We start from the raw sequence: 12,995 nt of genomic DNA on the forward strand, positions 1-12,995 counted from the left end.
AAGCACATAGGGAAAATCGTCTTGCGAAGCAGCTCAAAAACGGAAAACCCTTTTGTCTAGCGGGTTTTCCGTCTTGCAAGGCATTCGTCTTGCGGGGCACCACTGTAATGCTAGTCCAAACAAGCTGGCAGGATCAGAAGGCATCATGCAAAAACTTGTGATGGCAACTCCAAAGTAGTTTGCTCCTTCCTAGTGTCACTTCTCTTATTTCCAGTTTGGTTCTATTTATCTGCTAGTTGTAGCACCTGGAAGTGTCTGTAGTAAAGGAAATGAGCCTGTGTTCATTAATTACTCTGAGTGATTTGGCCTCTGTTTACAAAGACCCTAGGATTAATGTGCAGGGCTTCTTTTCACACAGAGATTCATTGTCTGCTCCCTTTGGGGTCTGTACAAGGTACAGGCACTCTATCAACATGCTAGCCATCAGAATCATAGAATTGGAAGAGATCCTGAGGGTCATCTAGTCCAGCCCCCCGCAATGCAGGAGTTTCAACCAAAGCATAATAGCAGGCATATGACTAGTCTCTAATACCCAGGAGGTAAAATTATCCTGGCCTTCTTGCACTAAAGTCAAAATCCAAACATTGTAAAAAACATTAGGAGACAATGGCTGCGAAAACTATTAATCAGAAAAAGAGAGAGGATAATTGCTTTCCCCCATAGAGCTAGTGACAGAACACAGATATGCCTTCAGAATACTAACTATGTAGTTTTCATAGCAGCGGCAGGAGAACAGCTGTAGTAATACTCTTGACAAATTGAGGCCAAATTATGTCTGGGCAGACCCTCCTGCATCTTGTTTGCTTCTTTGCTTGGATAACAAAATCGGCTGTGGGAGGCTGAAATTTGGGGTGAACTCATAGTGATTGGGGAAGGGGGTGGTGCTTAGTACTTCCTGGCATTTGCCCATTAAAAAAGCACACTGGGCTTTCCAGGGGTGGTGGAAAACCCCCAGGGATCACCTGTGAGAACATTTTTCTCATTAACAAAATGGTAAATGCATTATTTCAGTTCATGTGATCCCATAGTAGCCTTGAGTAATGGATTCCTTCTTGTAGTTATTTCCTGTAAAGGGACTGAAAAATCTATGACAGCTTGCATTGAATTAGGTAAATGTGAAATTTTAGCAAACCATTTCATAATGCCATGGAAATGCATTTAACAATACATTCATTTTAATCTTGAAATTTCTTACTGCAAACAATACCCTTGGGGTTGCTTTACATTCCTTGCATATTTCAGCTTTGCAAAGGTGAATGTGGTTTATATAAATTTCCTCTCTCTCTCTCTCCCTCTCTCTATATATATGCATTTATTAATTTTGCAAAACTATAGCATTGCTGTTTATTTCCCTTGAATAGCTTAATGAAGATGCTCTTAGGACTGCAAGGATGTTGAAGCGAGGGCAGCCCTAGGCTACAGGGGCCCAGTGGCCAAAGCAGTTGCTTAACTAATTACGAGTAATTTTTTCTGTTATTATTTATTTGGGCCATATGTCATAGCAGTATAGCATCATCATAAATTATATTAAGGCATAAAACTAATACAAGGCATAAGGCACTACATTTGTAATCTAATACATAGGACGAGTTCAAGTGTAATAACCTAATAAACTATGGTTTACAGTCGTACCTTGGATTCCAAATGCCTTGGTATTCGGACGTTTTGGCTCCCAAACGCCGCAAGCCCGGAAGTGAGTGTTCCGGCTGGTGAACGTTCTTTGGAACCTGAATGTCCGATGGGGCTTCTGCTGCTTCTGATTGGCTGCCGGAGCTTCCTGCAGCCAATCAGAAGCCACGCTTTGGTTTCCAAACGTTTTGGAAGTCAAACAGACTTCCAGGACAGATTCCGTTCAGCTTCCAAGGTACGACTGTATTAGGCTGAGTGTAGTGTCTGCATACTCTTCATCTTTGAAGATTCCGTATATCTTTCTTGCTCCTGGTTTTATATTCTGATTAATAAACAGAGATCAAGCCACAGTTTCCCAGCTCAGGTGTAACAGGAAACTGTGGTTCTTAAACTGTGGTTTAAGAAACCCTAGAAATACACAAGCAAAATAAGAAAGAAAAAGGGGGGAACACAGAAGCACATTAATTCTTGGTAAGATTTATTAGATCAAGGTTGTTACATCTGAACTGGAGTTCTGAAAAAGATGCTGACAACTCTTCATGCTCCCAAGTCAAGATTCTCTATTTCCAATGTGGTTTCCTTGTCAGTGTTAGCAAAGAGTCCAGTTTTTTTAAGGTACTTGCTATTACATTTGGTCAGCTGCCTTCAAGAAAAACATACAGAATGCATACTTATAAAGGCTGTGCATTACTTTCTGCTCCTGACAAACTGAGGAAGATAATTCAGTTTGGAAAGATTTTAGATAAAGCCTTTGATTCTCAAATGCATTACTGGAACGAGTATGGTTCTAGTGAGGTTTGTGTTTACAGATCATTATGAGTTTGAGACTGATTCCTAATAGTGATAATTCCTATTTGCAGAGATAATCTCTCTTATATTATTTGTGGTATATTTTGGGTGATTTTTCTTCCTTCATAGGACTCTGGGCAAGTAATCCCCCTCATTGTAGAAAGCTGCATCCGGTTTATCAACTTGTATGGTGAGTTCCAAAATTCAACTTTACTTAATCCTAGTTGGTATTTCTTCAGAATATTGTGCTTATTAATAATTATGTTTTTTCCGATGTTTAAGTCACTTTCTAATTACAGCCAGAGAAGGTCGTAAAGCTTTAATCCAGCGTTAAGGAGGCTCACAGTATGGGAGTGTGAGGAGCTCTAGAATAAAGCCTAGTGTGGAACAACACATTCATAAAACAACAGGGACAGTGAGGCTGTGGAAAGGCAGCAAAAAGAATGGAATTATGAATAGAATGTACACAGTATAATGGCAGAAGCAAAGAATGGGCAGGGGAAAAGGGTCAGGAGCAAGCTAAGAGAGGAAGTTGAGAGAGAGGAGGAGGGTACGGCTGCAGTCCTAACTCCACTTACTGAATTCAATAGGACTTACTTCTCAGTAGACATGGTGAGAATTGTGGCATTAGAAGTCAGAATTGTGTTTCAAAATGGTGTAAACTGCTTTTTTTAAAAAACAAGAAACAAAACAGGTTATATGTCTAATAAATCAGGAACAAGTCAGTATTTCCTCCTGCTTTGAAATAACTTGGTACCCAATTTAATGACGCATATTTCTTTCTTGCTCTTGTTTTTCAGGTCTCCAGCACCAGGGCATTTTCAGAGTATCTGGCTCCCAGGTGGAAGTCAATGATATTAAAAATTCATTTGAGAGAGGTAATTATATTTTCTGCCATGCATACATAATTGTATTTTGTTCCATTTCGGTAACGTGAGAGCCAGCGTTCTAAACCTTTTAACCACACAGAAATGCTTCCGTTCCTTGAAACTTAATCGTTAATGCACACAGTGGTGTGTCCTGATAAGCAAATATGCCGGACGGCGGCCCGTTTGACAGATTCTGCATCTCTGTCCTTGTGGGGGGCTGTTTCAGCAATACGGATGCTGTAATACCTTAGGGTAATGTGCAGATTACTGCAGAAGGAGTGTAAGCAATTCATGGGTGCAACACATTCAGGTGGCAGCAGTTTAGTGTACTGGTTCAGCAGATCCAAAGCCAGCCATGGGCAAGGTATGGACTTACTCTTAATGTCTTTCACACTCTGCTTAGGACAAGGGTCAAGTCCCACAAAGTGGCTTTCGAAGACATGACTTTTACTAGAATAAAAAAAGATCCCATTCATAAATTCAGCATATGGTACACTTGTCCCAGGACTTAGCTAGAACCTTTCCAGCTTTTCAGCAACAAGGAGCTTTCAACAATAGCGAGAAGGGCTTCAGGCGTTTTATCTCCCATATGTATGCATACTGAAATGATAATATTGATTGTGAAAGTCAACATGGAAATTTAAGTGTGTGACCACGTCAGGATTTGAACCTTTGGGCTCCAGCAATTATCTTAGATACTGATAGAACTGTGAAAGTTACTTAAAAGTATAATAACGTGTGCCCTCTTTGGGGATATGGCTGCCCACATTTTAATTTACAGCCAGACATTTACAGATTGTTTTTTTTTCATTCAAATAGATCCATGGAGAAAAGTCAGTCCTTTAAATAAAATGAGGGGGGTGGGGAATCAGTTCAGGTCTCCAAATCAGGAATACACAAGAATCTAATCATGCTGAAACACTTATTTGTGGATTGTTTTTGCGCAACCATTTTTTTTAAATTAATGAATTTGGCTAAGCCCTCCTTATTATTAAGGGTTATATGAAATGAAGTTGTCCCACTTGCACAAGGACTTCCCGCTTTTTCAGTGGAACTTCCTCGCCTTCCTCTCTCCATTCCCCAAAACTTTCTTCAGACTCCCCGAACAGATTCAGGAAATATAGAGGGAGGGAGGATTCCATCGTGCAAGTGGAAGTCCTTGTACAAACTGTACATTTTAAATTATTACTGTGCCATGTGAGCAGCCAAAGACTTTAGTAATAATTGCTTCCAGTACCTTACATGTTAAGTGGCATGGGTAAATCTCTGTAAAATTGTCACCCACAAAACCTTACTTGTGTTGTAGTTTCCATGCCACTTCTTTCCTACGCAGTTCATCTTTTACACATTAATATTAATACCACTTTATTCTTTTCACTTCTAGCTACTCTCTCCTTTCATGCACGTATGCCTCTTTTTCACTGCTGAAGCTTCAGGTCATGCACTCATCTGCTCACTTAAGGCAGCTACTCCCCCCCCCCAGCCTAAGCAAGTGACCGCCTTCGTTTCTCATTCAAACAGTTCCCACTGAAACATTCTGTGTTAAAAGGATCATTAGGAAAGAGATCAGGGACGCGGGTGGCGCTTTGGGTTAAACCACAGAGCCTAGGACTTGCCGATCAGAAGGTTGGTGGTTTGAATCCTTGCGATGGGGTGAGCTCCCGTTGCTGGGTCCCTGCTCCTGCCAACCTAGCAGTTCAAAAGCATGTCAAAGTGCAAGTAGATAAATAGGTACCGCTCTGCCGGGAAGGTAAACAGTGTTTACGTGCGCTGCTCTGGTTCGCCAGAAGCGGCTTAGTCATGCTGGCCACATGACCCGGAAGCTGTACGCCTGCTCCCTCAGCCAATAAAGCGAGATGAGCGCCGCAACCTCAGAGTCGGCCACGACTGGACCTAATGGTCAGGTGTCCCTTTACCTTAGGAAAGAGATCAGAAACAAAACTGCTCATGTCATAGCATTGCAACCACTCTTGGAGAAACTATGTTCAATTCCTGTTCTCTTGCCTCAAAAGTATATATTGTAGAGCTCAAAAAGATACAGAAAAGGAGCAACAAAAAAGATCAAGGGAGTGGAGGAGCTTACGTGTTTTTATTTATTTAATCGAACAAAACTTTAGATGTTTACTCTAGTGAAATGCATATGCCACTTAACCAAGAAATAAAACCGCTATGTGATTTGCAGATAATACAAAATATACGTTGGCTCTAAATTGTCAATAAAAAACAAAATTAAAATATGAAAAAACAGCGGTTTAAAAATACACATAATAGATTGAAATTACAGCTTAAGATATTTGTCAACTTTATTTACATATCTGGGGCAGGCTTGCTGAAACAGAACAGTTTTTAGCAGGTGCCTCAAAGAATACACATAAGGCACCTAAGTACCTATGAGGAAATATTACAGTGTTTGTCGCTTAAAAAAAAATTCTAGGTATTAAATCAGTATAAATTGTTGACTTTCTCAAATATCAGCTGCAGTGAAGTGCTAAGCATCTTGCTTTAGCTTTTAAAGCTACCTAAACTGAAAACAGTTACCCAGCCAACAACCTTTCAACTACTAGCATCCCTCTTTTAAACACATTTTACGGTCTGAAATCTCGATCTTTTCCACTGGGGGATGGCATTTAGAATCCATTTTTCTCATCACAATACACAGCAGTCCGCATGTTCTTGAAATCCCTTTAATTACTTTTTTCGGCGCTAAGAAAGATGTGCACCTTGAAGACATCTATATTTGCTTGGTATGTGACTTGATGAACAAATGGTTGTAAAGACTTACTTGACGCATTCTGCAATCCTCATACCATTTTCCTCAAGTTTATTAGATCTTTATTTCAGTAGGACTAGTTTTGAGTAGGTGCAATAGTCCATAAACAGACCATATGGATTGAGTATTGCATGTCTGACCCAATAAACTTTTTTTCTCAGCTGATGACTCAAGGCATGCCTAGCCTATGCAATTAAGAGGAATGTTTATTTTACTCTCTTTCATTCACTTTAATCGAAGATTGGACTTAACTAAACCAGTTATTATTTATTTAATACAGCTCAGGATCCTACTAGGTAGTAAAATGCTGTTCAGCTAGAATGCCTATATTAAGTATTTAACTTGATTTATTTTTGCAGGTGAAAATCCTTTGGCAGATGACCAAAGTAATCATGACATTAACTCAGTTGCTGGAGTACTGAAGCTCTATTTCCGAGGGCTGGAGAACCCTGTCTTTCCTAAGGAAAGATTTAATGATCTTATTTCTTGTGTCAGTAAGTTAAATTTGTTTTAACAGCTTGTAAAGTTACTTACTAATAAATGCACTAGCACCTCAGATGTCCCGCCAACCAATTTCCGTAAGACAGTTTGCTATCCTCTGCAGTTAATATATGTGTATTCATACATATTTCTGAATCTGCTCTCAATGTACCGTTGACCTTGCTGTAGCAGGCACACTGCCTTTCCAGAACACAGGAGATATAGTGAAATTCAGTGCTGCCCTTCTACAAACGTTTTGTTCGTGCAACTTTTTCCGCTTGCCCAATGGAAAATTTTCCCCTTGTCTCCCCCTGCATGCATCCTGACTCCCCCACAAGCCAATGGAGGGCATGTGAGGGTAGGAACTGGACCAGATTTAAGGTGAATAAATCATCTTAACAGGCTTGTGACCATAGCCAAGGTGTTTGAGAATCTTATGTACCTGCATAAAAAGAGAATGACGGTTCCTTTGAGTGACAAGATGTTCTGGTCAGAAGGGAAGCAGAGTTTATTACCCCAGTTTAGACTTATTCCAGATATGGGCAAAATATGCTAAAGAGTTTAATTGGCCATTTGCTATCAGCTGGAGCTTGATGAAATCAGCAATATTACAGTGGTACCGTGGGTTACATACGCTTCAGGTTATATATGCTTCAGGTTACAGACTCCACTAACCCGGAAATAGTACTTTGGGTTAAGAACTTTGCTTCGGGATGAGAACAGAAATTGTGCTCCGGCAGCGCGGCGGCAGCTGGAGGCCCCATTAGCTAAAGTGGTGCTTCAGGTTAAGAACATTTTCAGGTTAAGAACGGACCTCCGGAACGAATTAAGTACGTAACCAGAGGTACCACTGTAGTAGGAAATGATGCCCTAGAAATGAGCCAGCGTGGTGTAGTGGTTAAGAGCGGTAGTCTCCTAATCTTGGGAACCTGGTTCGCGTCTCCACTCCTTCACATGCAGCTGCTGGGTGACCTTGGGCCAGTCACACTTCTTTGAAGTCTCTCAGCCCCACTCACCTCACAGAGTGTGTGTTGTTGGGGGGGGGAGGGAAAGGAGAATGTTAGCCACTTTGAGACTCCTTCAGGTAGTGATAAAGCGGGATATCAAATCCAAACTCCTCCTCTTCTTCTTCTTCTTCTTCTTCATAGTGCTGTATACTGTACCGTCACATAGCCAATGATTTTACTTGTATGTTGTCTACTTGTATGTTGCAGGAATAGAAAATCTCTATGAGAGAGCTCTTCACATACGAAAACTCCTCCTGACTTTGCCCAGATCAGTCCTTATAGTGCTAAGATATCTTTTTGCTTTCCTCAATCAGTAAGTACATTAACTTCCGATCAGAAGCACTCTATTGATCTTTAATTCTCCTTCATTTTAACAGAGGAGAATATTTCAGTTGGCAGCAAAGCCACGATTTCCAAACAAACTGGAATAATTTTTACGCTGAATTGAGAGATCTCGCTGTAATAGGAATGACTTGAATGCAGCAGTTGTGCAAATGTAAAATGGATTGCCCAAAATATTAGCATAATTGAGGAGAATAATAATAATTATTATTTGAAGCTTCAGTTGTAATAAACGCTCAAGTTATCCTCAACAGCTGCTTTAGGATGATATAGCAATATATGAATTCTCATTTCCATCACTATAGAAAGGAGATTGAAAACTGAAAGTTTGAAACAGCCCTTGAGAGTGTCAGGCTATATTTACATGAACAAAATGTAGTTTGGTTTCAATGCAGTTTTGGTTCAACTCCTGTGTCCTTGGCAGCGCCAGGTGCAAGGTTTTCAAGGCTAGAAAACCTGTTGCGCCTGTTACATTTCTGCAAGTTTTGTCTTCGAGCTGTAACTGTTCAGATACTGTTGAGTTGCAGCTCCTATCCCCTCTCAGCATTGGGCATCCCATCTCATGATCTCGGCTTTAGATTGGCTGCCCCAGTGTAGTGTTACCCATGCATCTTCTCACCAATTATTCTCAGTCATTCAAGTAACCCATATATCTTCATGTCAGCCCATCACAAAAAGATCTGTTAATTAAATTGCTCTTACGGCGTTCCAGTGCAAGATTAAGCAACCCGCTTGTGGCGGGTGGGTTGAGTAATATTGTGTATGCAGCTTAAGCATGCGTTTTTGTTTCAGAAGGTCACATAACGATCCCAGAACCCTCCTCTTCTTCTTCTTTCCCCTTTTTTAAAACAGCCTTTCGCAGTACAGCGATGAAAATATGATGGATCCATATAACCTGGCCATTTGTTTTGGCCCAACGTTGATGCCTGTTCCAGACATTCAAGAGCAAGTGTCGTGTCAGGCTCACGTGAACGAAATAATCAAAACTATCATCATTCACCACGAAACCATTTTTCCAGATTCTAAGGAACTGGATGGTCCCGTTTATGAGAAATGTATGGCTGGTGATGAATACTGGTAAGCTCTTCATTCTTTTGCCCAGGTCGGATTGCTTCAGCTTGGTATGAATGACTTTTAGTTTGTGAAAAAGTTTCACCCCTGTTTACCATTATTTAAAAAAAGCTATAGATGCCTGTAACTCACACCAGTCTTTTACTGAAATTTGCCCCCTGCCTGGCTCCAGATTCCTCCTTTTTACAGTAAACAGTACAGTGGTACCTCGGGTTAAGTACTTAATTCGTTCTGGAGGTCCGTACTTAACCTGAAACTGTTCTTAACCTTAAGCACCTCTTTAGCTAATGAGGCCTCCTGCTGCCGCCACGCCGCCAGAGCCCGATTTCTGTTCTCATCCTGAAGCAAAGTTCTTAACCTGAAGCACTATTTCTGGCTTAGTGGAGTGTGTAACCTGAAGCGTATGTAACCCAAGGTACCACTGTACTTCCAGGGGCAACAAGCAGTCAGGAGGAAACAAGCGATAATGTGCTTTTCTTTTACTTTTTAAGAATTTTATCTGGATAGGATTTTTGTTGCTCAAATGGATATTGTGCTGCGTTGTACAGTGGTGCCTCGCAAGACGAAATTAATTCGTTCCGCAAGTCTCTTCGTCTTGCGTTTTTTTCGTCTTGCGATGCACGATTTCCCATAGGAATGCATTGAAAATCAATTAATGCGTTCCTAGGGAAACCGCCTTCAGACCAGGTCCGGGGACAGTCTGTCCCCGGACCTCTTCTGAAGGCTGGGGGGGGGGACAAGGGCTTTTCTTCCCACCCCCAGCATTTTAAAAAAACCCGGGACAGCGGAGGACTTCTCCGCTGTCCGGGGCGATCTTAAAATGCTGGCGGGCGGCATTTTAAAATCGCCCCGGACAGCGGAGGACTTCTCCGCTGTCCGGGGCAATTTAAAAGCCCCTGGGAAGGCAGGCAGGGGGGACAAAGAATTTCGCCCCCTGCCTGTCTTCAGAAGGTGTTCCCGCCCCCCGCCCCACTTCGGAACAGCTTTCCGAAGTGGGGCGGCTGGGGCAGGTGTCCCCACCCCCCCTCCCCACTTCGGAACAGCTTTCCGAAGTGGGACGGCTGGGTCAGGTGTCCCCGCCCCCCCTCCCCACTTCGGAACCGCTTTCCGAAGTGGGGCGGCTGGGTCAGGTGTCCCCGCCCCCCCTCCCCACTTCGGAAAAGCTTTCCGAAGTGGGGCGGCTGGGGCAGGCGTCCCCGCCCCCCTCCCCACTTCGGAAAAGCTTTCCGAAGTGGGGCGGCTGGGTCAGGCATCCCCGCCCCCCCTCCCCACTTCGGAAAAGCTTTCCGAAGTGGGGCGGCTGGGTCAGGCGTCCCCGCCCCCCCGCCCCACTTCGGAAAAGCTTTCCGAAGTGGGGCGGCTGGGGCAGATGTCCCCGCCCCCCCTCCCCACTTCGGAAAAGGTTTCCGAAGTGGGGCGGCTGGGTCAGGTGTCCCCGCCCCCCCTCCCCACTTCGGAAAAGCTTTCCGAAGTCTGGCGGCTGGGTCAGGTGTCCCCGCCCCCCCTCCCCACTTCGGAAAAGCTTTCCGAAGTGGGGCGGCTGGGGCAGATGTCCCCGCCCCCCCTCCCCACTTCGGAAAAGGTTTCTGAAGTGGGGCGGCTGGGTCAGGTGTCCCCGCCCCCCTCCCCACTTCCGAAAAGCTTTCCGAAGTGGGGCGGCTGGGTCAGGTGTCCCCGCCCCCCCTCCCCACTTCGGAAAAGCTTTCCGAAGTGGGGCGGCTGGATCAGGTGTCCCCGCCCCCCCTCCCCACTTCGGAACCGCTTTCCGAAGTGGGGCGGCTGGGTCAGGTGTCCCCGCCCCCCCTCCCCACTTCGGAAAAGCTTTCCGAAGTGGGGCGACTGGGTCAGGTGTCCCCGCCCCCCCTCCCCACTTCGGAAAAGCTTTCCGTAGTGGTGCGGCTGGGTCAGGTGTCCCCGCCCCCCCTCCCCACTTCGGAAAAGGTTTCCGAAGTGGGGCGGCTGGATCAGGTGTCCCCGCCCCCCCTCCCCACTTCGGAACCGCTTTCCGAAGTGGGGCGGCTGGGTCAGGTGTCCCCGCCCCCCCTCCCCACTTCGGAAAAGCTTTCCGAAGTGGGGCGGCTGGGTCAGGTGTCCCCGCCCCCCCTCCCCACTTCGGAAAAGGTTTCCGAAGTGGGGCGGCTGGATCAGGTGTCCCCGCCCCCCCTCCCCACTTCGGAACCGCTTTCCGAAGTGGGGCGGCTGGGTCAGGTGTCCCCACCCCCCCTCCCCACTTCGGAAAAGCTTTCCGAAGTGGGGCGGCTGGGGCAGATGTCCCCGCTCCCCCTCCCCACTTCGGAACAGCTTTCCGAAGTGGGGCGGCTGGGGCAGGAGTCCCCGCCCCCCCTCCCCACTTCGGAAAAGCTTTCCGAAGTGGGGCGGCTGGGGCAGATGTCCCCGCCCCCCCTCCCCACTTCGGAACAGCTTTCCGAAGTGGGGCGGCTGGGGCAGGTGTCCCCGCCCCCCCCTTCGGAACAGCGTTTTAAAATGCTGGGGGTCGGGAGCGAAGCGCTGCTGACCCCCAGCATTTTAAAATCTCCCCGGGACAGAGACTTCTCTGCTGTCCCTTGGAGATTTTAAAATGCTGGGGGTCGGCAGCGAACGCTTCGCTCCTGCCCGCCAGCATTTTAAGATCGCCCGGGGCAGGCGGGGGGGAAGGCAGGCGGGGGGGAGCAAAGACTTTTGCCCCCCGCCGGCCTTCAGAAGAGGTCCTCTTCTGAAGGCCGGCGGGGGGCAAAAGTCTTTGCTCCCGACCGCCAGCATTTCCCTATGGGCTTTCGTCTTGCGATGCAAGCCCATAGGGAAATTCGTCTTACGAAGCACCTCCAAAACAGAAAACCCTTTCGTCTTGCGGGTTTTCCGTCTTGCGAGGCATTCGTCTTGCGGGGTACCACTGTATATTTATGGTACAAAGGAAATCCAAATACATAAATATACAACACAGTTATCAGATATTTGCATGCTTGTATATTATTTACTTTTTTACGTGGAAACTAATTCAAGATCTCTTGATAGTAAGCTATCTTAAAAGTAAGCGGTTTTTGTGAACTGCGTGGAGGCTTTTGACAACCAGGCAGTATATAAATTTTATGAAATAAATAAAATAATTTTTTTTAAATGGTTTAAATAAAAATAAACTGTATTTTTCAGCAGAAAACTGGCATTGGGGTCCAGACCTAAAACATATTCTGACTTGACGACCCACAGCTGTTTTTTCTCTAAAATAAAACTTGTCAGGTTAAGCAAGTCTGCTTGTGGCCCACATGTTTTCCAGTCTGTCAGCTACGTGAAATTATGCCTAATATCATTTTAGTGGTTTTAAAAGCCAGTTGATTAAGGTCTACTTGACAGGGAAATGGTTCAGCATAAATGGCCATGTTACATAAAAGCAGATGTTTGTGCCTTTAGTAAAAGCATGCCAGTTTGCTCAGGTTTTGTGCATTCCAGGAAGTCATTTTGAAGCAAACTGCCTTGTTATCTCTTCCTTAGTTTTAGCACCATTTCATTATTTTTTAAAAAATTAGTGCTTATGCTGCTGTTATTCTGCCTTTAATTATTTTATTGCAAGCTGCATTGAGGACCAATTTGTGGGAAAGATGACTGCAAAGTGTCCTTTAGGGCTGAACAGATTTAGCATGATTGTTATTTGCATTAAAAATAAATAAGATCTTTTGGCTGGTTTTATTGAACATCAGCTACTCCCAGTTGGCCTATCTAGTGATAGTTAAAATAAAATTTCTCCCATCTATCTGAAAACAATTAGTAAGTTTTTAGGGTACTTCGTTTTCAAGAAGCAATCCTCTGAAATGGCAAAACATGATCAATTCATTCTTTTCCTGATAAATTCAGACAGCTAACCCTATCCCTGTCGCTTAAAGACCTGTCACTTAAAACAAGGTGGTGGGCTTTAAAATGAGAATAGCTGAAAATACATCAAATAAGAGTAATACTTTGTGACCCATACCATTTCCATATTGGAGCTTTTTCTGGTGCAGTTGGCCTTACACATTTTTAAAGTGTCATCAGTTCATCCCTTGTGGG

The 12,995-nt window shown here is 44.5% G+C and overlaps 1 protein-coding gene and 1 long non-coding RNA gene across 6 annotated transcripts in view; one reads left to right on the top strand and one right to left on the bottom strand.

The window, feature by feature from the left end:
- Nucleotides 1-12,995, top strand: part of SRGAP1 (SLIT-ROBO Rho GTPase activating protein 1) — a 114,384-nt gene that overhangs the window by 90,286 nt on the left and 11,103 nt on the right. For all 4 annotated transcript variants that reach the window (XM_082239535.1, XM_082239534.1, XM_082239536.1 and 1 more), the window contains 5 exons: nucleotides 2,548-2,608; nucleotides 3,219-3,296; nucleotides 6,417-6,551; nucleotides 7,752-7,857; nucleotides 8,739-8,963. In XM_082239535.1, coding sequence (XP_082095661.1) covers nucleotides 2,548-2,608; nucleotides 3,219-3,296; nucleotides 6,417-6,551; nucleotides 7,752-7,857; nucleotides 8,739-8,963 — 605 coding nt within the window. The remainder of the gene's footprint in view (nucleotides 1-2,547; nucleotides 2,609-3,218; nucleotides 3,297-6,416; nucleotides 6,552-7,751; nucleotides 7,858-8,738; nucleotides 8,964-12,995) is intronic.
- LOC309541772 overlaps nucleotides 1-12,995 on the bottom strand; it is a 51,633-nt gene that overhangs the window by 13,656 nt on the left and 24,982 nt on the right. The window lies entirely within an intron of this gene.

This window comes from Podarcis vaucheri, assembly GCF_965113315.1.
Source record: "Podarcis vaucheri genome assembly, chromosome: 10".
Classification (NCBI taxonomy): Eukaryota; Metazoa; Chordata; class Lepidosauria; order Squamata; family Lacertidae; genus Podarcis; species Podarcis vaucheri.